Source organism: Fistularia commersonii, chromosome 22, assembly GCF_037954325.1.
Source record: "Fistularia commersonii isolate RoL2024-O1a breed Wild chromosome 22, RoL_Fcom_v1.0, whole genome shotgun sequence".
In the NCBI taxonomy this organism is placed as follows: Eukaryota; Metazoa; Chordata; class Actinopteri; order Syngnathiformes; family Fistulariidae; genus Fistularia; species Fistularia commersonii.
Window position 1 is genome coordinate 1,151,863 of NC_141305.1, and position 25,267 is coordinate 1,177,129.

At 45.7% G+C, this 25,267-nt stretch overlaps 1 protein-coding gene across 1 annotated transcript in view; it reads right to left on the bottom strand.

Annotated features, from left to right (window-relative positions):
* The window catches only part of LOC147221237 (transmembrane protein 132B), a 309,075-nt gene that overhangs the window by 19,848 nt on the left and 263,960 nt on the right, over positions 1–25,267 (bottom strand). Inside the window, exon 7 of the mRNA XM_086169493.1 lies at positions 1,595–1,800. Within this exon, the coding sequence (XP_086025619.1) occupies positions 1,595–1,800 (206 nt within the window). The remainder of the gene's footprint in view (positions 1–1,594; positions 1,801–25,267) is intronic.

Genomic DNA, 25,267 nt, shown 5'->3' on the forward strand with positions numbered 1-25,267 from the left:
CACACGTGGGGCATGTTTGAACAATAAATTAGTTCTCGCTTTCATCGTCCGATGTGGAGAAATTCCCCTAAAAAAAATCTCGATATGGGTATGATTTACGAGCAACAAGTTATGTAGGTTAAATGGCGTTGAGTGGATGGTCCGAGGACCATGAGCATACATGTCATTGCATCCAGGACACTCCCTCTGGAATCACAGACTGGGCCCTGCATGGTGGATCCCAGGAACCTCTAAGCCACCATGGGTAGGGTCTCCTCGGAGGTCTTGCTGACGAGGATCTGTCAAGGAACGTGGTTTCTATCCTGTGTAACAGTGGAGCAGCTCTGCAACCTCAGCAGGGTGCTTGGAGGTACATGAGAGTTAACCCCACAAGTCTACCTAAGCTTTGAGGAGCTGGAGAAGGTATCTGACCCAGGAGTGGTGGGTACCAGGCCTGTTTACGCAGAATCTTTGGTCATCGTACAACCTGCTATTTGTTTCCAATGGTGAGTTGGGCTCCTTCTTGTTACCGATTCCACTCAGGACCTTTATGGACACAATTTTCTCTCCTGAGCGTACGGTGATTTATTGGAGTTCTTTGCGTATTTGTTTGTCTTTTGCACCGGATTACAAGTGCAGTCAACAATATCTGCAGGACATCTACAGAGGCCAGCCTCACGACATCACGGTTAGTGGTGGGAGAGGAAGCAGAAGAGGTGGAAGCACGGCGGTATCCATGCTTGGCTAGCGGCGTGCTAAACCTACTCAGCCAGCCATACCATCCATCCTTCCGGCATTCATACGATCCTTGGACAGTAAACTGGATCACATAAAGCTTCTGAGGACAGCGAATCAAAATGGGAGTATCTGTTCTGTGCTTGTCTTCACTAAAAAGTGGCGAAAGGACAACATCCCGGACTCTGGAGCCGCTAACATGCTACCTAGCGGACAGAGAACTCGTCTGTGTTTTCGTCCGGGATGCTGTGCAAATCCAAATCCAAGACTGTCGGCCTCAGACCGGTAAAGACGACCCGGCTTATAGTGGCTTGTCAGGGAAGAGCTTGAAGGAGTATCTCTGGCTTCTGGATGGATGGACCTTCGTTGTTGGCCCTCCTACTTTTTGTATAAACGTAAAGATGCAAAACCACAAGGACACGGCAACATTTATACACAAGCTGACATGCAGCTTTGTTTAACGCCCAACCACCCCCCAACTCCAACCTCCAACCCACCCGCATTGTTTACCCTTCGAGAGAATGTGCATTTGTTCTAAAAGGCTGAATGCCTCTTTTCAGTGGAAATTACACGAATGCCATAATGGTTTCCTTCGGCGCAGTCGAGTAGACCTTGCCCTCGTTACAAGGACGTTATGCTCTCCCAACTGCACCATTCAGTAAACGCCGAAGCATACCTATGGACCTGCATGCTGAGGCAGGCACGCAAGGGGCAGCCAGAAGCACTCCAACACAAACACCGTCACGGGTCATTTAGCTACAAATCTGTTTTAGATAGTCCTACTTGCGATGATACCGCACGTATCTACCGCAGCCCGAGGACGGAGCGCTCGCGCCTCGGGTCCCCGAACCCCGATCCCATCGAGAACCACCTGACCTACCTCTTGTTGGTGACTATCGGCACCCTCCAGCCTTTGACCTGGCTCAGCTCGGTGTCCGACACGTCGATCTGCAGAGGGAGTTTGGGCACCCAGACGGTGAGCAGGAGTTGCGTGGACAAGTGAAGGTAGGTGAAGTTCACCGCCAAGGACTGCTTCCCGCGGATCTCTTTACCGTTCACCAACACCTGGTCGCAATTTGGCGAAACCTAAGCGGAAGGTAGGGGAGAAAGAGAAAGAGAAAGAGACGAGTGTGAGAACAATCCCGTCCAATATGCCCGGCTCGGGAAGCTACCCAGAAACAGATGCGGCGCCTCTTGAAGATCCCTTAAGAACAGCCTGCGGCAGGTTCGCGGCAGCTAAACGATTTCGTAACTAATTACGTTTTTTTTTTTTTTTCCTTTTAAAGTAGTTCGGATGAACATAAACAGAGGACAAACAAAACAGCTGCCGAAGGGTCGTAATCCGGATAATTGCGCGGAAATGTTTCCCCGTCAAATGAAGGTACTCCTCGGAAGCAAAACGCCTGAAAGACGAAAACAATCCACGGCGTTCTTCTTTAAAGAATACATTAATGTCGGGTTATTTCATCCATTATCTTCTCAAAAGGGATGCGGTTTACGAGGTGAAAGGATAAAGAACAAACGGTCAAAATGACAACATTTGTAGATGTCTGAGTTGTTCCGAGTCCAAGTGTGAGTGCGTAGATTGTAAGCGTGGTAAGATGAACATTCATTCAGTCACTCAGTATCTAAACTGCTTCTCCTGAACTCGCGACCTCAGAGGTGCTGGAGGTCTCTGGTAGCTTTCGTCGGGCGAGAGGTGAGGTTCAAGGCTCCATCCAGAGACGTACCGCTGTTCACCCTTTGAGTCAAAGCTACCAGGAATCCACCATTCAATGTCACGTGGAGACAAACGCACATTCGGAATCAGCTTTGTTCACCAAATGTCGTCGCAAACGGAAGAATTTGGCGACGCTTGTGAGAAGATCAGGGTGGAGCTCCACCTGAAGGACGTAGCATTTTTATCCTTCTTGTTGACACTCTGTTTTTATTCTTGTCGTTTATTGTTGTTGACAAACAAATTTCCCTCATGGAGATAAAGAAAGCGTCTTATCTTAGTGTTTCACCCGAGCAATTTCGGGTTCTCCAATGAACCCGGAGAACCTTGAGGAACCCCAGGCTCCTCACAGGAAGCCTCCAACCGAGGAGCTTCTGGCTGGGAGGAGAAAGCGGTACGGAAGCTAATGCTGATCAGGACGGCCGTCCAGCTCAGGGTCGCCGTGTTAAACCACGGGAATGATTTTCTACGTGCTGTTGATTTGAGGTCACTCCTGTGTTGCCATGGTTACCAACCAACGTCTGCCACTTTCTGGCAAAGAAAGTCACGAGTTGCCGCAGTAACCAACCGAGGTATTAATCATTATCAGAGAAGTGATCGGGTCCCGCGGGGAGTTTGAGAGCTCCGCGTCCACCGGCCGAACCTGACCACGGCTTCCGGCCACCGGAAGCCTCGCAGCCACTAAAAAATAAAAAACGCTAATCCGGCCCGGAGAGACAGAAAAAGCAGGACCGAGTCGCTCCCACACTCCGTTTTTCCACATGAAAACAAAAGGAAGGGCAAAGATAATGCGGGGAAAAATCCATTTGCACCGACCAAACCGTAACCACCGGAGAGAAAGGAGCGCCGATGTGGCGCCCGGCCTCGGAGCTCTCAGAGAATCCAGGACGTTCAACCGCCGCGCTGATAGAAACACTCGGCGGAGCGCGAGCGAACACCGAGAAGCCCAAGACTCCGCCAGGATTAGCTTAGATTACGGTTGTGAACGCTTGTGAAGGTTTCAAACGATGACTCGCCAGCTGGCAGGAAAACGCCGACACACGTTTCTCCGTGGACACGAAGGAGAAACTTCAAGATTAGACGTCGACCCGCGGCTCCTTGTGGCTTTTGAACGAGTGTTTAATTAAAATATATGTTATTTTAGCTCGTTCATTTTGAATTTTGATGGCGAGTTTGTAACATCTGAGTAAAACGTGTTTAGATATTTTTTTGCTCTGAAAAAAAACCAGCAATTTCGTTTTTTTGGCGAATCATTTAAGTTTTTTTGTTTTTTTTTTATAAATACAAGAAAGACTCACATAGACGTTGAGTATTTTTCTTTAGAGTAACCTTCAACCAAACATCTTTTTTTGGAGTGCGTCTGGATTCATTGCATAAAGTCAAAAAATATATAAAACGTTACATGCCGTGTTCATTTATTTTAAATTTCCAAAGCGTTGTCTGGCTCCCGGTGTTGTCTTTACTTCGGGGAAATGACTTTCTGAGCGGTAAATGTTGCCGCCCACCGCGCTAACCGCTGTCAAAGTAGAGATGGGTGGATTTTCAGGAAGTAGCCTAAGTATTTGGACAAACCGGCTCCCCGAAACATATTTAGCAAAACGTGTTAGCAACACATCGATTTGTTTGCTCGAAGTCAACTTTATTACCGATACTGTCATCCGTTCGTACATGCACAGCTCTGAAATAGCGTTTCTCTGAGAGCCGCGGTGCAAAAGCACAAAAACTGATGAATAATTTGTCACAGAGAACCACGATGAGGTTTGCTGAGGTGGATATGGTCAGGTTCGATCAGGGCCTGCAAGGCCTTCTCTGCTGGCCTAAAAAATATCATAATTACAGACTGAATGTAATTATAATTTGTCCATGATTAGCTTTTTCCCTGTCTGTGTTGCCTCTAGACATGTATTTTCATATGAAAGCATTCAGCCAGTCACATTTCAGCCATCACTTGTTGCCAGGCAGGGGCAAAGTCAAAGAAATCTGCCTGGAGGCCTGCAGAATCCGATTCACAGGCGCTCGGGCAAAAACTAGTGTCTTTGAAATGTTGCTTCAACTGATCCCATTATGAGTTGTGACACTAAGGCCTTCTAGAAGGCTATGCTAATGTTAGCGTGTCACTTTTGATTGAAGAGTCAGAGTGTACTAGCCAGAGCTAGCAGGCTGCATTGAAAGCACACTGCAGGAACACACATATAGTTGTGTTGATGTAACAGCTAATTTGTCAACCCATGATGGCTGAAGCTGCCATTTTCAAGATGGACTTTTCAAGAAAACATTAAGAAAGGTCATTTTTATAGCCATGAAAGAGTTATTGAGGAGTGGAGTGACAATTGGAGCACTACTGAAGGCCTAGGCGTGAACTCACGGCCCGAAACTGGATTTGATGTTTGTGCGACAAGAGTGCTCAGGTGTAGTTACAACAAAAATAAAAAAGAAAGAAAAGCTATATTGGTGTGAAAGTGCAGTTGCCTCAACAGTTTTTAAGTGCATCTCTTCTTCCGTTTGTGCAAATCCATCCATTCATTGTCCGTTGAATTGTTTTCAATTCGATCATTTCTGCTTTTCAGGCTCGTTTTCTTGCGACTCTGACTTCTCTGAAGCGTATCTGGCGCATCCGCTTCATCTGTGTGGAGTCTCCATGTTCTCCTCAGGGTTCTCCGGGTTCCTCACGCAGTCCGAACCCATGCAGGAGGTCCACTGGAGACCCTGCACACGTGTTACGGGTCGAACTCAAGGCCCGAAGGCCAAATGTGGCCCGCGAGAACGTCTCAAAAGGTCTGATTGTCTCAAAATAAACAAGTCAAAGGCGTGTATTGACCATAAACTACATTTCCCACAATTCACATTGATCATGCATCCAAACAAGAAGGCAGTATTTCCACATCGACCCCGTTTTTAACAAGTGAGGAATACAAACGATCCCTAAATGAAGAGAAAAGTGGATGCAGATGGAAGGCTGGGAAGAACAAGACATGTTTGTGCTTCGAGGACAAAAAGCGGTGTGTCTTTTGTGAGGGTTGTCAAAGAGTACAATCTACGTCGGTATTTTGACAACAAACATGCTAAAGTTAGCCTTCCAGAAACATTACAAATTGTCCAAGAAATAAAAGCCACTTAAACTGCGCTGGCAGCAGAATGTGTTCACCAAAAACACTGCAGCAGTGAAAGCTAGTTTTCTTGTGGCTGAAGAAAGCAGGTGAGAGCAGGTGTTTCCCAACCGGATACACACTTTTAAAAAGGTCAGTTTATCAGGAAGCGCCATCGTGAAGCGGGTTACGGAGTTGGCGGCAACACACTTGTGTGAAATCAAACGACACTGATTCAGTTTGACTTGTTTTCAGGACCTTAAATCAAAGTATGCGTGTTTTTCCACTTTCATTTGGAGTCCAGACCTCCATGGGTTCATACATTTAATTTCCATTGATCATTTTGGTGTGATTTTATTGTCAGCACAAAGAAGAAAGTATTACATAAGAATATTTCATTCATTCAGATCTAGGATGTGTATATTAGTTCCCTTTATGTTTTTAAGCAATGACTATATAATAGAAATATAAAAATAAAGAATAAAATAGGGAATAATAATGATAATAATAAAAGTAATAATAATAGTAATGATAATAAATGATGATAATAATAATAATAATAATAACAACAATAACAATAATAATAATAATCATTATTATTATTATCATTATTATAAATAATAATACAAATAGAATAGAAATAACAGTAATGATCAAAATAAATAACTAAAAATAAATTAAGAAAATGAAAACTAAATTTAAAAATAAATCTAAAGGTATGTAAACCTAAAAATATATGTAACATATATACATGTGTATTATGGATGGTTCTATGTGTGAATGAGAGGGTGAATGTTTGTTTGTGGATGTAGGATCTCCAGTGAACCTGGTGCAGGAGCCTGGAGAACCCTGAGGAACCTCACGCAGACTCCAAGGAGACTCCATGCAGGAAGGCCCTCCAAGCAGGGACCTTCTGGCCGTCCGGTAGAAGCGCTAACCGCTAACCGCTAACCGCTAACTGCTAACCGCCATCTGCAGCTTTGGCATCTTCTCATTTTTGCTTCCAGGTAACTTAGAAACGCTCGTTCGCTAACACGCCGTCCACATTTATATGAAAAAGAAGCGTCGAGGAACATGTTCCAGATTGAGATCTAAATACAGTAGAATATCTACATTTAATTTTTTTTTTTTTTTTTTTTGTTGATAAACACAAATAAGCTCACCCGAGGATGGCGCTTTTTATTTTTACATTTTTATTTATTTTCTATTTCCATCCCCGGCTTCCTGGCGGAGCTCTTTGAACTCCAAGCGGCTAACACTCCCCCACATCAGACGCCGTCTGCCCTCACCTTTTTTTTTCATTTATTTTTTTAAATTTCCTTTTTGAATTTCACTTTCTTCTCCATGTAAGAAAAAGAAAGACGGCAGGAGGAGGAGGAGGAGGAGGAGAAGCGCCCGGCTCGTCTCTTCTGTCTCGTCACCCCCCCCCCGTTTCCAATTTCTTTTTTTTTCTCCCCGTCCATTTAACTTTCTTTACATCTCCGCTGTTTCCCTCTCTTGACCTCCTCTCCCGCTTTTGTCTCGGCATTACCCTCCCTTCCTCGGTTGCACGCCACCCCTCTTCCACCGCTCTTCATCTTCCCCTCTCTCCCAAAACCTGATTTACCGCTTGTTAACATCAAAGGGATGTTAGACTGTTGGCGCCTCCAACTATTTCTCCAAAATCATTTTTCGAAAAAAAAAAAAAAAAAAATATATTCCAGGTGTAAATCGGTGTGGAGACTGTGACAGGGCTCAGTTAGCGATGAGGGTTTAGGAACGGCGGCGGTCCAAGGGAAAGCATAATGGTCTTTGTCGTCGTGATTTCTTCTTTTTTTTTTTTTTCACGGCGCTAGAATTTGCTCAGTCGCCTTTTAAATTAAAGTTTAAGTTCACTCGGTTTATGAGTTAAAAAAAAGAAAGAAAAAAAAAAAGTTGATGGGATCCTCGGTTCATTTGATGAATGTGGGGTTTCGGAAATGTAAAGCGGAAAAAAAACACGATCGCATCTGCTTTGATAGATGCGGCTGGAAAGATGTGGCGGGGAAATACGCTTAATTACTCATAGATTTACCACAATTTTCATTTTTTTGTAAATTATGTCAACGCGCTTCGATGGGAGTGATCAGCCGCGTACCCGATTAGCAAAAATAATCGATACCTGCATGGAAACATCGCTTTCGAGCGCCGGCGTTTGTAAACAACGACACAACTATTGCACTTCTTGGAACATTTGTTTATCGGGTACATATTGTGGGGGGAAGGAGGTGCTCGAGGGCAACCAGCCAAAGGAGCTGAGAAGAAGAAACAGAAGACGGCATGTTGTCGTCTGAGTGTCAGAACATGGAGGTGAACCGTGCTCTTTGGCGCCCCCTAGTGGACGCTTTACTCGGCGCCCACGGCAACGTAAAGCTCTGACGCTCTGCAACATTTCAAACGGATGAACGTGTTTACGTATCTAAGGTGAGGATGGAAGGGGACGAAGGTTTCTATAAGGTCTCTATATGCAGCCCTGTGATTGGTCAAAACTCAGCCAATCATAGGTCGGCTTCACTGCCAACCTGAGAGCAGGATTAACGTGCAGATAATGAATGAATGAATGAGCGTTTGTTTACATGCACGCTTGTATTAAAGTAACGGGAGTTTTTGTGCAGGTTCTGGAAAAAGGTTCTTTGTCATATTTCATAATCATGGTTATTGACGTTGAATTAGCGCCCCGGATGCGCCGGCACTTTCCTTTATGATTGAAATCATGAGGTTTAATTGGGACTCATTAAGCAAACGCTGGGAATCAGTGTGTCGGTGATTTTGGTTGTTATTTTTTGCCCGCTTCACGCTGTCTGCACTGATTGAATTAATGATCGCGCATGCGAGCGTGCAGCCCTATCCGCCAAAACTTATTTTAGGAACGCCAGGCGGAGAATTGAATTCGCACAACGCAAACAATGAATCAGCGTTTCCGAGTCGAAAGGATGAAGATGTGACTCGGCGGTTGTGTGAAGTTCAAATGGTCCCAAAGAAGCAAAAAGGGACGAATACAAATGTACAACATACATTCATTCAGTCACTTTTCTTTCATTCAGGGTTGCTGTATTCATATATATATATGTTATTTAACACGTAACCATCCAGCCTTCGTGTAAAGACAAACAGGAAAAGCTACAATCAAACATATAAACTCAACTATCAAGTGATTTCCAGCGTTGGAGCTGCTGTGAAGGGATGAGGAAATGCCATTTTTGTGTTATTATCGTCCTTTCTGTCCTTAACGTCGCTCTCCCATGATAGAAGAACAACCGTGCAGATGTGTGGAAGTCGTCTCCACCGACGTGGCCAATCAGGAGACACGACCTCCGCACTGGAAGGCATTTCGGCTCTTCTGATTGGCTGAATGGTAAGTTTCAATCCACCTGTTTCCTTCTGCATGCTGGTGAGCTCCTCCAGCGTCCAACTGAAGATCTCACCTCTGAGGTTTGCACGGCCGACAAGAACACGGAAACGAAAGGAAAATGCAAAACTTCGGGTGCGTGCACACACACACACACACACACACACATTCAAACAGACAAAGAGCATTGGTGTTTTTGCAAGTAAACAGCTGAGTGAGAGGTTTGAGGACACTGAGGAATGGATTTAATATCTCCGGTTTGGGAGAAGGCAGGGAGGGCAGGGAGCCGGAGGGAAATAAGAATAAAAAGCAAAAACTGGAGAGAAATCGAGGAGACAAAGACAGAGAGAAGAGTAAAGAAGAAGGAGAAGGAGAACTCTTGGAAGTGTGCAGTTCAGTGTTTAGGGTTTGTGGGGGAGAAATATAAATCAATCTAATCCGAAACACCACCAACAACAACAGCCAGAACAACAGCAACTACCACCACAACAACAACAACAATAGCAACAACCACAAGAAAAACAACCACAACAACAACAACAATAGCAACGACCACAAGAAAAACAACCACAACAACAACAATAGCAACGACCACAAGAAAAACAACACCAACAACCACAACAGCCACATCAACAGCAACCACAGCAACAGCCAGAACAACAACAACAATAGCAACAATAAGAAAAACAACCTCAACAACACCAACAACCACAAGAGCCACAACAACAACAGCAACTACCACCACCACAACAACAACAACAGCAAGAACAACACTAACAACCACAACTACAACCACAACAGCCACAACATCAACAACAACAATAATAACAACAGCAAGCACAACAACAACCACAACAACCACAACAGCCACAACAACAACAACAACAACAATAGCAACAACCACAACATCAACAACTACAACAGACAGAACAACAACAATAATAATAATAACAGCAAGCACAACAACCACAACAACCACAACCACAGCAGTCACAACAACAATAACTACAATAGCAACAACCACAACACCAACAACTACAACAGACAGAACAATAACCACCACCAAAACAACAACCACAACAAGAGCCACAGCAACAACAACAACAACACGAAAAACGACAAGCCACAACAACAACAACAATAGGAACAACAAGAAAAAAAAGACAACAACACCAACAACCACAACACCAACAACTGCAACACCAACAACTACAACAGGCAGAACAACAACCACAACCACAAGAGCCACAGCAACAACAACAACAAGAAAAACGACAAGCCACAACAACAACAATAGGAACAACAAGAAAAAAAAAACACAACACCAACAACAACAACACCAACAACTACAACAGACAGAACAACAACCACAACCAAAACAACAACCACAACCACAACCACAACAAGAGCCACAGCAACAACAATAACAAGAAAAACGACAAGCCACAACAACAACAACAATAGGAACAACAAGAAAAACAACCACAACACCAACAACCACAACAAAAACAACCACAACAGCCACAGCAACCACAACAAGGCTGCATTCATTCATTCATTCATTCATTCATCCATTCATTCATTCATTCATTCATCCATTCATTCACCTGAATGAATGGATGAAATGGTGACTGTAATGATGTCCGAAACAAAAACATCCGCTCAGTAAGTAAATAACTCGTTCACAAACGGGATCCCGTCCGTTTAGATCCTCATGAAGCAGCGGAGTTAATGGAAACGAGCAGCGCTCCGCAAATTCATCTTTCAATTCATTCATTAAGACCAGATAATCATGTATGTGTGCTCTATTAGTGCTGCGATGGGGACGTTGGCACGGCAACAGCAGCAAAAACCTGATGTAGTAATTAAAGTTAGTTTCGGATGGATGTTTGGATGGATGGATGATGGATTAGCGTATCGTGTTTTCACCACCAAGTAAAAGCATTGGAATCTTGATGGGCTAAAAAACAACAAACAGCCGGTGGGCCTAGCGGGAGCTAGCATTGAGGTTTATACCGCCGTGTTGAAGACAGACATTGTTGTCCAAATTTTTCTTGGAAACTGGACTTGAAATGTCTTCACCTGAAGGAGTTTCCCAAAAGAACTGTCAGATTTTTGGGCGAGTCCAGGTTATGGTGGCTTGTTGCGTAAATGGAGGAGTTGATGTGCAGAAGTTGGGTATAAGGGGGGTTGCTATGCTAACGGGGTGTCGTTCTTGGAACCAAAGAGCAACTAGCTGGGTATAAGAGGGGTTGCTATGCTAACGGGGTGTCGTTCTTGGAACCAAAGAGCAACTAGCTGGGTATAAGAGGGGTTGCTATGCTAACGGGGTGTCGTTCTTGGAACCAAAGAGCAACTAGCTGGGTATAAGGGGGGTTGCTATGCTAACGGGGTGTCGTTCTTGGAACCCAAGAGCAACTAGCTGGGTATAAGAGGGGTTGCTATGCTAACGGGGTGTCGTTCTTGGAACCAAAGAGCAACTAGCTGGGTATAAGGGGGGTTGCTATGCTAACGGGGTGTCGTTCTTGGAACCAAAGAGCAACTAGCTGGGTATAAGGGGGGTTGCTATGCTAACGGGGTGTCGTTCTTGGAACCAAAGAGCAACTAGCTGGGTATAAGGGGGGTTGCTATGCTAACGGGGTGTCGTTCTTGGAACCGTTCACACATACAGAGCAGTGAAATAGCGTTTCTCTGAGACCCAACTGTGCAAAAAGTACAAAAAAATTACAAATAATACGTCAAAGACAACAACGACCGGGTTCGCTGGGGTCGATCTTATTTTTAGGTTTTATTTTCAAGTGACAGGAGTGCTATTCTTGTCGAAATCCTCTCACCTTGGCAACTCGACTTGAATTTCTTCAGACAAGAAGATTTGAACAAGAATTCACCGCGACCTGGAAGGCTGAGATCCTCCACGGACATGAAGAAGGAGCTCTTTCTCCATCGACTATCCAGACAACAGAATGAGCTCGTTCTGTTAAACTCCTCCTTCCTCTTTTATGCACTTGAACCTGGTCCTGTAGACCCCCTCCCGCCCTCCCGCCCTCCCGCCCCCCCAAAAAACCATTTACCGTGAACCTCTGGCGGCGAACTCATTTATTTAAATCCGCGTTCATCTCGCCTGCAGCGCCGTGATATCTCTGGATCTCAACTAACTCTTGTGATCTCTCATTTTTCTTTTTTTCCCTCCTCTACCTGGACTCCGACGTCCGCCTCGGGGCCCCCGGCGCTCAGAACGCTATCATCCAATCAGAGCCAATCAGGGGCGGGGCCTCGGGGACCGGCTAACCAGCTCTCTGATGGGATTAGACCTCCCACCTGTCCGTCATTTAAGATAGCTAGCGCTGAGCTAATCGCCTCTGCACATAGTTTCGTGTGACTGCCGTGGGGAGTTTGTGTTCACACACACACACACACACACACACACACACACACACACACATACATCAGCACACCCATTAGCAGCCTGTAGCCTCATATATTATTCTGATTTGGCCGGCATAATAGACAGATGATGAGGAGCGAGGCTGCCACACACACACACACACACACACACACACACACACACACACACACACGCACGCACACACACAAGTTTGCGGCACATCAATAGGCTTGTCATTTTGAATTTGGAAAAGGGGGAGCAGAATATTCTCTAATGGACATTTGCACCCTGCTTTTCTCCATCATGAAACCATCCAATCAAGTGAGAGGGGGAGAAAATAATGATGGAGGGACGAGAGGAGGACGGTCGGAGTGGAAGAGAGCGAGATGCCTCCTCGGAAAGATAGAGATGGAGGCCCGTGCGGAGAATGAAGTTGTTGATTGCTTTCCGTTTCCATTGTGTCGCGGGTCTGACGGACAATCGCCGGGGTTTTTTTGCGACGCGGATGCGGCGGCGGAGGTGGAGACGGGTTTTCGCCGGCGGTCTGAAGAAAGAGGGGTTTTAATGTAAGCGCCGCTCGGGGCCTTCTTCGGGAAAACGCCCGCCTGATGTGGGGACGGAGGGAGCAGCTGCGCCGCGACACAGATGCAAAGTGGTTTTGTTCCGTCGGCTGAGCGGCTTCACATCACATCACCACCTCTCAAAGGGCTTCTGACTGCCGGGACGCCGCGATTTGGACGCTTTCCCTTTGATTTTTATTTATTTATTTGTTTCCCTTTTTTTTTTTAATTTCATTTTCACATGTATCTATTGATTTATTTACAAATGTATTTATTTTATGAATTCATATTTTGTATTATTTCACACCGTGACCTCAGTGCAGGATAAACGTCAGACAATGGATGGTGGGATATTATTTCTTAATGATATATAATATAATAATAATATTTCATGTAATTGATGTTTGTTATAACGATAATATTTATAACAATAAAAGTAATACTATAATAATATCTTATAACAACACTGATTATACTATTTATTTGTTGCATGTATTGTTGTTACGGCTGCTTTCTATTATTTTAGTAATGATAATAGTAGTAATATGTAATGGAGATTTCTATATAATGACAACGATAATAATAATAATGTGATAATAATAATAATAATAATAATAATAACAATAATAATAATAATAATAATAATAATAATGATAATAATAATAATAATAATCATAGTCATCAAAATAATCATAATAATAGTGAGATTCTTCTTATTATTATTACCATTATTATTTTTGAATAATAATGATATTATTATATCACAAATAAAATATAAGAAATATTATAATTTAAAGTGTGTAAAGGGACATTTCAGTATCATTCTAACGGTCCAGAACAGTCACATCTCATGTGGGGGAGCAGCTTCGGTCGAGGCTCTTCAGCACTCAACATCCACCCAGGACGTGTCTTCAACGTCCAGACCTGGATTCAGGACCTGGATTCCAGACCTGGATTCAGGACCATCCTGACCCCCGTCTGCAGACCACAAGCAGAACTCCTTTATCTGACTTTGTCTGAGGACGAGCGTCTCCTACTGTCCCGTCTTTTATCCACTCAGCTCAGAACAGCAGAGGGATTTTCTCAGTATGGGATCGTATTTAAGTCTAATTGTGTGTGTGTGTGTGTGTGTGTGTGTGTGTGTGTGTGTGTGTGTGCATTCTTTCTTTTTTAGATCTTCGGGCCCTATGTGAATTAGTGAGCTTATTAACATAAGGATATAAGTCAAAACTGGCCCCAATATGTCTGCATCCTCTGTGTGCGTGTGTGTGTGTGTGTGTGTGTGTGTGTGTGTGTGTGTGTGTGTGTGTGTTTGAAAAAATGCCACAAAACTCTCAAGAGTTCATACTTGTTCTAAAGTGTGTTTGTTTCTATCTATCTATCTATCTATCTATCTATCTATCTATCTATCTATCTATCTATCTATCTATCTATCTATCTATCTATCTATCTATCTATCTATCTATCTATCTATCTATCTATCTATCTATCTATCTATCTATCTATCTATCTATCTATCCAATGTATTATTTAAATGTAAATTTTACATTCAATGTTTGAATTTAGAATAGAAAGTGTATTTTTTTAGAATTTTTACACCAAACATTTAAACATTACATAACATTTATATATATTTATTATATTATATTATATTATATTATATTATATTATATTATATTAACATTATATATATTTTTATATCCTCATTTATATATTGCAAAAAAAAACACCTGATGTTTCCATCATCCTTTTCATTACTGACGCCATGCAGTTTGCATGTACCTTGTGTATGTGTGTTTGTGTGTGTGTGTGTGTGTGTGTGCGTGTGTGTGTGTGTGTGGCGTCAACTTCAATCATCTGAGCAGTAAATGAGCTTTTACAGGAAAAATGTTACGCAGAAAAAACACACACACACACACACATTTTGCTGCCTTCCTCTGCACACACACTCCTATCCAAGGGTTGTGTGTTCACTGCAGCGCAGACACACACTGAAGGACCTCGCCGCCAACACGCGGTCCGGCCCTCGGCCCCGCCGGCCCTCGGCTCCCCCGGCGCCGCGCTAATATCGCACTAATCCCTCGCATTACATTCAGTAACAGCGACGGTCTTCTTTTTAAAATCCCCGTAATGTGTTTGCATGAAAACCCAAAGCCTGTTTGCCTTCCGTCGGCCCTCTGATGTTTTCACCAACGTTTTCCCGCTGGCTGGAGGACGCCGCGGCGAGGAGTGCTCTCACACTCTCACACTCTCACATTCTCACACTCTCACACTCTCACACTCTCACACTCACACACTCCGGTCCTCACGTTCTTCTGAGGAAACACACAACCTGTGTTTTCCTTCTCGGCGTCTTTTAAAAAAAAATTGCAAGACGTGCCTTATATCTTTCAGTGCTTTTCATCATCGGCGTCATCAGCGTCTGTCTCCGTCTCCGACACACACACACACACACACACACACACACACACGCACACACACACACACACACGCACACACTCCAGCTTTGTCTCATGTTGGCTCGGACAAAATGCGACGGCTCGTTATTTCAGGACGTCCCGGTCGCAATTTTGACTTGTGCATCAAAGTAAGTAAAGGAAAAGGTTGCACACACACACACACCACACACACACACACACACACACACACACACACACACAAATCACATCCTTCTGGAAACTTGCACTGAGGCGACGTAACGGCCTTTCAGCATCAACGCAACATCTTGCAAAAAGTGCCGCGGATCTGCTCACTTATCCGGCACACACACACGTACACACACACACACACACACACACACACACACACACACACACACATACAGTGCACATGCATCAGGGAGGTGACATGCTAATGCAACATGAGAAAACAACATGGCTCCCCGTGGAAATGCAAAGCGGATGCGGAGCAGCAGCTGACGTGTGTGTGTGTATGTGTGTGTGTGTGTGTGTGTGTGTGTGTGTGTGTGTGTGTGTGTGTGTGTGTGCGCAGGGTGTAGGGGGTTATATTCAAGTTCAGGGAAACATCGAAGTCAAACTGTTCTTGACCTCTTGAGCCTCTGATTTATACTCAGTGTGTGTGTGTGTGTGTGTGTATTTGTGTGTGTGTGTGTGTGTGTGTGTGTTCGTGTGTGTGTGTGTTTGTGTGTGTGTGTGTTGTCGTCTTCGGGAAGTCAGCTTAGATGTGTATATACAGGGTGACGCCCTCCTTGACTGCAGGGATGTGTGTGTGTGTGCGTGTGTGTGTGTGTGTGTGTGTGTGTGTGTGTGTGTGTGTGTGTGTGTGTGTGATTACATGATGCTGTGGTGTGTATTTTAGCATGGTGATTAGCAGCTAATTAGTTATTGATTTGAGGGGCCGGTATATTTTACGGAGGTGAGACGAGTGTGACACGGAGCACGGGGGGGGAACAGCTCCACCATAATTCATCCTTCACACACACACACACACACACACACACACACACACACACACACACACACGCCCTGCCAATAAAACTATTAAAAAGTATATGCAGATCGATGGCTGTTGCCGCTGAGGATCATAGAAACAAGCGTGTTCTTTCCTGCGCCGCCTCGTGGAAAGACTTCATGTGTTCTTAGATGTTTATCTTCTCGTCTGCAACATCTTGATGGCTTCACCGGGTGGAGAAGGTTGGAAAAACAAAATCCAGGTGGGTTGTTCACAGCTTGGGCGAGAATCCGTCGACTCGCTTTGAAAGCGGTCCAACCCTCAAGTATCTGAAGCTGCTTTTGGACGGACAGGTTCTAGCGAGGGTCCAGGAAGGATCCAGGAAGAAGCCTCCAGACCTTCTAGCTTTGGATTCCCTCAGGCAGTGAGGGACCAGGGTGGGGAGCGAGGTGACGTGAACCTGAAGCTCCACGTTCCAAACAAGCACATGGAGGTGGAGCTGCTGCCACGTGCAGTAACAACCATGGAGCATTGGACCATTGAAGGGTTTTATCTTCTCTGCATTGTGAAGAACCCTGTTAGCCCTTAGCTAACTCTGGACTTCTTCTGGACAACTGCAGATGTTCCTCTGTGAGTCATGGAAACCCCTCCAAGGTGTGGCAGGACAGCAGAGCTTGGACCTCTTGGTCGCTCCATTTCCACTGCTTCTCTTCTCCTCCGTTGGGCTTTTCCCTTCAGGGTCTCCACAGCAAATCCACCTTCTCCATCTCACCCTGTTCTCTGGATCCTCCTCTCTCACTCCAACTACCTTCATATTCTCTCTCTGGACCTTCAATTCCAGCATCCATCTACCAATATATCCACTATCTGTCCTCTGCCCATGACCCAACCATCTCTGATCTTCTCTCCTAAACATCTAACATGAGCCGTCTCTCTGATGGACTCATTCCTGATCCTCTCCATCCTGGTCGCTCCCAAAGAGAACCTCAGCATCTTCATCCCTATGACCTCCAGCTCTGCCTCCTGTCTTTTGGTCATTGTAACAGTTTGTAGATCATCTCACCACTGTCTCCTCCACCTTTCCTTTCATCCTGGCTGATGTTCTTCTATCTCTTGGTACCCCTGACACTTTTCTCCACCCATTCCAACATGCTTGGACCCGTCTCTTCACCTCTTTTCCACACTCTCCTACCCTCTGGACTGTTGACCCCAAGTACCTGGGATCCTCCAGCTTCTTGATCTCCACTCCCTGTAGCCTCACCGTTCCACCCAAGTTCCTCTCATTCACACACATATATTTTGTCTTGCTGCGACCAACTTTCATTCCTCTCCTTTCCAGAGCATACCTCCACCTCTCTAGATGTTCCTCTACCTGTTGTCTGCTCTCACTACAGATCACGATGTCATCCGCAAACATCATGGTCCATGGAGATTTCTGTCTAACCTCATCTGTCAGCCTGTCCATCACCATTGCGAACAAGAAGGTGCTCAGAGCTGATCCCCGATGGAGTCCCACCTCCACCTTGAACTTCTCTGTTACCCATCCAGCACACCGCACCAATGTCCCACAGCGAGCATACATGTCCTGCACCAGTCTAACGTACTTCTCTGTCACTCCAGATTTCCTCATACAATACCAGAGCTCCTCTCTTTGTACCCTGTCATATGCTTTTTCATCCAGCACACTGCACCACTGTCTCACAGCGAGCATACATGTCCTGCACCAGTCTAACATACTTCTCTGCCACTCCAGATTTCCTCATACAATACCAGAGCGCCTCTCTTGCACCCTGTCATATGCTTTTTCTAGGTCTACAAAAACACAAAGCAGCTCCCTCTGGCCTTCTTTGTACTTCTATATTACCATTCTCAACGAAAATACTGCATCTGTAGTACTCTCGTACCCATTTTCACTGCTTCTGTCCAAAGGAAACATCTGAGCAGGGACCACCATAACTTTAAAAAAGAAGTGAGGAGGAAGTATCTGCTAATGGCTCATGAGTTCCACCAATCACCAAGCACCTATGAGTTCCTATGGAACCGTGAAAAGGCCCTGCCTCTGAGCAGGAGCTAAAATGCTTCTTGGAGCTGAAGGTCCCTGGTTCCTCTGCCGTCTGAATGCACCAAGAACCCGAGAAGATCTCAGGAACCGCAAAAAGTTCCTGCAGTGCGAAAACGGTTTACGTTGACTCGGCAGGTCGGACCTCAACGGTATCAGGACTAAACAAAAAGTAAATAAAGCTGCAGCGGTGTGTTAAATGCCAAAATGTGATTTGATGGCGTTTTAGAGCAGCTACAGTTCCGAGGCGGAAAGGTTTAATACGTTTGTTCCGTGAGGAAGCGGCCGACCGCGTCAATTATTATAAAACCTTAAGTGAATCGGCTTTTCGCTTCCTGGAAGTTTTTGTCACCGGCCAATCTGTTGAAGGTTTTCTGGGCAGGGGGCCGGGTTCGGGTTGCTGATTTAACAACAAAATCTCTTTCTATTCCCTGAAAAAGAAGTAGAACCAGTGCAGGTCCGGGGAAAATAGTATTTTTAGAAGTCCTCAAGGTCACGGCTCCAGGAGATATGTCTCTGCGCGCCGCTAATGGTCCAGGCCTGATGTTGCGCACTTCAAATCGCCGGCTATTTCCTAAGCCTGTTACTGCTAAATGGAAGGTGTGTGTGTGTGTGTGTGTGTGTGTGTGTGTGTGTGTGTACGTACACACACCCAACCTCCGCCTTAATCCACTTTACCTTTCATTTCCTTCCCGAGCTCTAGAATCACCTCCGGCACCTGGGCAGGATTCTCCTCTCTCAATTTCATGGTTGCTCTTTTTTTTCTTGCGTAAAGGGGCGGAGCCTATCTTAGCTGTTATTGGCCTAGAGGCGGGGTTGACCCTGGACCAATCACAGGGCTTGATTTAGAGACATGCATCTATTCAACCACGTTGGGCAGTGTTAAGTCTACGGTGAAGTTCCTGCATGTGGGAGGAACCTGGAGAACCCTGAGGAACCCCATGTGGAGAACATGGAGACCCAACACAGAGAGGAACCCTGTGGGAGTCCAACCTTGTTTCATTGCAATCCAAGCTAAGCCTTCCTGGATGTCCTTTTCATTTCATACTAAATTAATCCCATAATACTTTTAATATTTGTCCTCAGCATTGACGCATGTTTGAATCGGTCCATTCATTCATTCATCCATCCATGATGGAAGCATCATATTCTACTCCCAGGGTCTTTGGTGGAGTTGATGGATCCAGGTACACAGTAGATCTGCAGACCCGTATGGAGACATTCATCCATTCACTCGCTCACAGCGAGAAGAAGCCAGGGATCTTCATGGATCCACCGCCGGACTAGAATTCTGAGCCTTCTTGGACCCAAGAAACAACAGAAACAGACCTGGAGAACATCAAGCATCCTCTGGTACCGTGTCTTCTTCAGGGTTTCATCCTACAAGTTGAAGCCACTGCGACCCAAGTACCTCAACTTCAGACGCAACCTGTGACGTCCATATGAAGACGTCTGGAGGACGTTCTCGGCAAACCAGAAGTCAAACCAGTCAAGACAAAGCTCCATGCAGAGGAACCGGGACGTGCAAAAGAAGGGAAGCTACTCAAACACACCTTGTATGTCGTCTGCCAACTCAAATGCAATGGATTACCAAGTAGATGCCCTGAAGGGAAGAAGATGGTGGCCATGAGTAGGCCATGTCAGGCTAAGGTGAGCCGGTGTCCAGACCTGAGCTTGACTCCACCTGGGCAAGCGGTATGCTTCGCACCAAGCAAAGACAGGAGCTGGAAGGTGCCTTCAGAGGGGTTGTGGTCCAAACCATCTCATGGGGACTCCACAGACAAAGTCCTCCTCTGGGATTCCAACCAGGGACCTTCCTGTCGCTAACCGTTAGCATCAGGAAGCCATGCGCGGTTCAGCTCTGGATGGGATGTAGGGCAGCTCCACGCAGGCCGACAGTCAGAGGCCCAAATGTGTCACTCATTGTGATTTAAATTTCTTTGTTATTGGGGGAGAGGAATGGAACAAACTGGAAATGTTGAAACATGAATGTTCTTACGGTTGATATTCACTGAATTAATAGACTTACCGACTACATATAACAGTATTTCACACATTTTAATGTCTCTTCTTTTACGTTTGACTATCTCACGGCTTGAAAAGCTGCGATAAAACGAACAAACGAACAAACGTGGGACAGGACGACCCTCGTCCACGCCTTTTATCCATCAAGATGTCAAACAGTAGAACAACGAGTTATCGGTCATTAAGATTCTCCATGGATTCTTCCATCCATCTCAGAGAGCAGTGGAGGCCTCTGGAAGGAGCAGAGAGGACCAGCTGCTGAAGAATCACTGCTTCAAGAGCCAAAAATCGGTTCCAGGAACTGGATTCAGGCGTGAAACCTTTAGTTTTGCCTTCGGCAGACAGTGAGGGACCACAGGACGGGCCCACCTGATGTGCACCTTAAGCTCCGTACTCAAAAACAAACCCCCAAAGAAGAAGAAGAAGAAGATGAAGAGGAGGAACATGGACTCCATGGAGGTGGTCATGGAGTAACGACGGTGGATTATCAGACGGATGAAGGGTTTTTATCTTCTCCCCGCACTTTGAAGAACCCCGTTAGCCATTAGCTAAGTGGACAAACTGTTGATGTTCCTCTGCGAGCCCTGAAAACCCTCTGAGGCGTAGGAGACCAGAAGAGCTTGGACCTCTTGATCGCTCCATTTCTCGTCGCATGGATTCCCACAGGCGGTGAGGGACCAGTGTGACGTGAACCTTAAGCTCCACGCTTCAAACCAGGGATGAAGAAGATGAAGACACGGACGCCGTGGAGGAGGAAGCTGCCACAGTGGTGATGGAATAACAAGAATGGACTCTCAGATGGTTGAGATGTTTCTTTCTTCTCCCTGCATGTTGAAGAACCCCTTTAGCCGTCAGCTAACTCCGCACCTATACTGGACAAACCGTAGATGTTCCTCTTCGAGGCCTGGAAACCCTCTGAGGTGCAGCAGTCCAGAATAGTTTGGACCTCTTGGTTGTACATGTCTTGCTGCTTCTGTCCTTTTTGTCCCAAGAACGCATCTGAGCAGGGTTTCTAAAGATGGTGCTCCACAAGAATTTAGGTAATGAGAAGTTTTATGAGTTCCAACAATCAGCAAGCAGAAACATCAGATGTACCATCAGGTGACCCCGGCTCTGAGTGGGAGCTAAGATGATCCTGAAGGTCTCTGGTTCCTCTGCTGTACAAATACACCAAGAAAATGGCCTTTTCTCTGAAAAGGTTCCAGGAACACCAAGATGTTCCAGCAGATTGAAGCTATTTAATCACCTGACTGTGCACGCTTTCATAGGAAGGTGCCGTGAGAAGGAACAAGCTCTCACCTCCTCATCTCTCCACCTTCAATTATACCTCCGTGACGCAGAAGCTGTTGCACTCGGGGACTCTGAGGCCGGAACCGATGCTGACTCATCTGAAGAACATCTTGTTTGTGGACGGTTTCATCTTAAAACAACGACTAGATGAGCAGGAAATAATGAGGCCGGCCGACCGGCGTTCTACTAAACATCTCCGAACACCTCGGAATCGGTGTTCCTCGCGTTCCCGGATGAGTAATTGAGTAAATATTTCTGTTGCGGCGACTCCCAGCAGGGTCGACCCTTTCCATTCACACCCGCTGTCAACTTCCCATTAAGCCGAGCCGGTCTGGCCGATCTTCCAGGCAGTGGCGGTCACAGCTATCAGCCACGTGCACGTCGGCGGCGGCGGCGGCGGACACGTGCGTCAGCCCTCACAGGTTTATTTCCAAACCGCAGAACATCCGAGCCGCGTCGGGAGGAGGTTTAGCCGTGGTTGCAGGACCCGGATGATAACGCAGCTTCTTTTGTGAGCTTCAAAATGACTATTGAAGACGATCCTAATAGCACTTAAGCGAGGCAGGGTTTCTAAAGGCGGTAAAATAAATAGATTTTTCTGTTACAGATGTTGTTGAAGTCTAATTGGTGATAAACAGTAGTTATTCACTCAACCCAAAAGGGCTCATGTTACACCTCTGTTCGTCCAGTAGCTGCCAGGATCAAGCACAAGGTCCTGACCCTGGCCTTCAAAACCACCTCAGGAACAGGTCCAGTGTATCTGAACCAAATGTAATGTAATGTGATGTAATGTGATGTAATGTGATGTAATGTAATGTAATGTACTATAATGTAATGTAATGTAATGTAATATAATGTAATATAATGTAATGTAATGTAAACGGCCTCCGTTTATGTGCCCTGGATGGCATTCACCTCTTCACGGTTGCATGCGAGGCACTAACCATACCTTTAGTAGCGGCTGGGCGGAGTCTGAGAGCTGCCAGGGATACATCCAGGCCGGGAATCGAACCGCCAACCTTCCCTTTGCTCCACCGTCTGAGCATCGGCCAATCCGATCACACGTTTTTGCGGTTTGGTTTCTGACTCCTCTGCACGGTGAAGGCGAAACAACCCCCTGTTTCTGAGCGTACGCCAATGATGTGCAGTCAGGGGAGGCAGGAGAGGACGTGCCTCACTTGCCAATTTTGCAAAAAAAATGTCAAATGAAAGACAGAATTAAATGATTCTATTTAAGAATAAGAATAAAAACAACTTTGTTTATCCTGAAGGAAATTGTTTTACCAGTGATTGGCACTATGACAGTACTTTTTTAAATTTAGATCAAAACTGGATTTTCACATTAGCTGTTCAAACACTAAGAAGAGACATGTGGTGAGGCAGCAGACTGTTGAGCCTCAATGACGGCTGACTGCTGGCATGCTCTGCTCTAAGACCAGATTGCTGTTTGTCTTTATGTTGCTATTAAAATGTTTTGCTCTACAAACTACATTTCCAATGTGTTTTTGTCAACAATTGTATGTTATTAGTTTTCCGTGGTGAGCGATAACGAGGCACATCAGTCAGTGCCTCACCAGCGATGAACCTCAGCGCACGTCACTGCAGTAAACAAGCGGAGTCAATTTTCCGGTAAATATATTATTGTTAGCATCGTTAGCGTAAAATCACAGAGGGCTACGGTGATGCTACGTCCTCCTTCTCCTTTCCTGATTGGCTGAGAGTTGAGGCCACGCTTCCAGTACTGTTTTTGGGGTCAAAATAATACTCGAGGGAATATTTACTCGGCTGTAAACGGCGAGGAAACGCCAGCTTCCGTTTGCACAGGCTCACTTTGCAGTGACAAATAGGAGCGGGGATAGCGAGCGACTGCGGCGCTAACGTGGCCCGCCGCGTCCAACGAGGCCTTCCAAGCACCGTTCCATAAAAAAGATATCAGGGCGACATCAACGCAGATAAGAGGACACTCCCCCGGCCGCCGCCGCCGGAAAGGTTTTCTTTCTTTTCCGCCATCGGCTTTGAAAACGAGCTCTTAAAGCCGCCATTACCGTCTCGGCGAGGTCGGTTTCAAATTTTGCTAGGAGCCATTTTCTGACTGATACCGACACCTCTTCCTGCGATTTTCCCCCTCCAGCCATCTAATGTTGTTGACGTTCACATTCTTAGGAGGAAACATCTCCGCCATCTTCACCTCCCTGCCATTATTCACTTTTCTCCCGACGCCACCGCTAACAATTTCTGCAGCGCCGTTTTTCGATTCCGGGTGTCTTTCGGATGTGAAATTCAGCCGTAATGAGTTGAGCGTGACATCGAAGCAAAGTGTGTGACGGTGGTACTCAGACACACACACACACACATACACACATCTTGAAAAATAAGATTTTCCATCTCCTGCTTCCATCATGGCTGTTGGGTTGATCATGTGTGGTAAAATCCACTTGGATCACAAAGACGTTTTCCTCAAGCAGGTCCTCCTACTGAACTTTGAGAAGATGTCCCTGGTCATGGAGGACCTTCACTTGTCTCACTGAGGTTTGCATTTGGACGGACAGTGAGGGACAACGGTACGAACCCCCAAAGAAGAAGAAGAAGAAGAAGAAGAAGAAGAAGAAGAAGAAGAAGAGGAGGAGGAACACGGACACCATGGAGGTAAAGCTGTTGCAGTGGTCATGGAATAATGACCGTGGATTATCAGACGGGTGAAGGGTTTTTATCTTCTCCCTGGACTTTGAGGAACCCCATTAGCCGTTAGCTAAGTGGACAAACTGTAGATGTTCCTCTGCGAGCCCTGGAAACCCTCTGAGGCGTTGGAGACCAGAAGAGCTTGGACCTCTTGGTCGCTCCATTTCTCCATTTCTTTGGTCTTCCTCCAGACCTCCTGCCTGGCAGCTCCAATTCCAGCATCCGTCTACCAATATATTCTCTATCCCTTCTCTGTCCATGACCCAACCATCTCAGTCTGGCTTCTCTGACCTTCTCTCCAAAACATCTAACATGTGCTGTTCCTCTGATAGACTCATTCCTGATCCTCTCCATCCTGGTCACTCCCAAAGAGAACCTCAACATCTTCATCTCTGCAACCTCTAGTTCTGCCTGCTGTCTTTTGGTCATTGGAACAGTTTCTAGTCCAAACATCATCGCTGGTCTCACCACTGTCTTGTACACCTTTCCTTTTATTCTGGCTGATGTTCTTCTACCTCTTGGTACCCCTGACACTTTTCTCCACCCATTCCAACCTTCTTGAACCCGTCTCTTCATCTCTTCTCCACACTCTCCTACACTCTGGACTGTTGACCCTAAGTACCTGAAATCCTCCAGCTTCTTGATCTCCACTCCCTGTAGCCTCACCGTTCCACCCGAGTTCCTCTCATTCACACACATATATTCTGTCTTGCTGCGATTAACTTTCATTCCTCTCCTTTCCAGAGCATACCTCCACCTCTCTAGATGTTCCTCAACCTGTTCCATGCTCTCACTCCAGATCACAATGTCATCTGCAAACATCATGGTCCATGGAGATTCCTGTCTAACCTCATCTGTCAGCCTGTCCTTCACCACTGGGAACAAGAAGAGGCTCAGAGCTGATCCCTGATGGAGTCCCACCTCCACCTTGAACTTCTCTGTTACCCCTACAGCACACCGCACCAGCGTCTCAC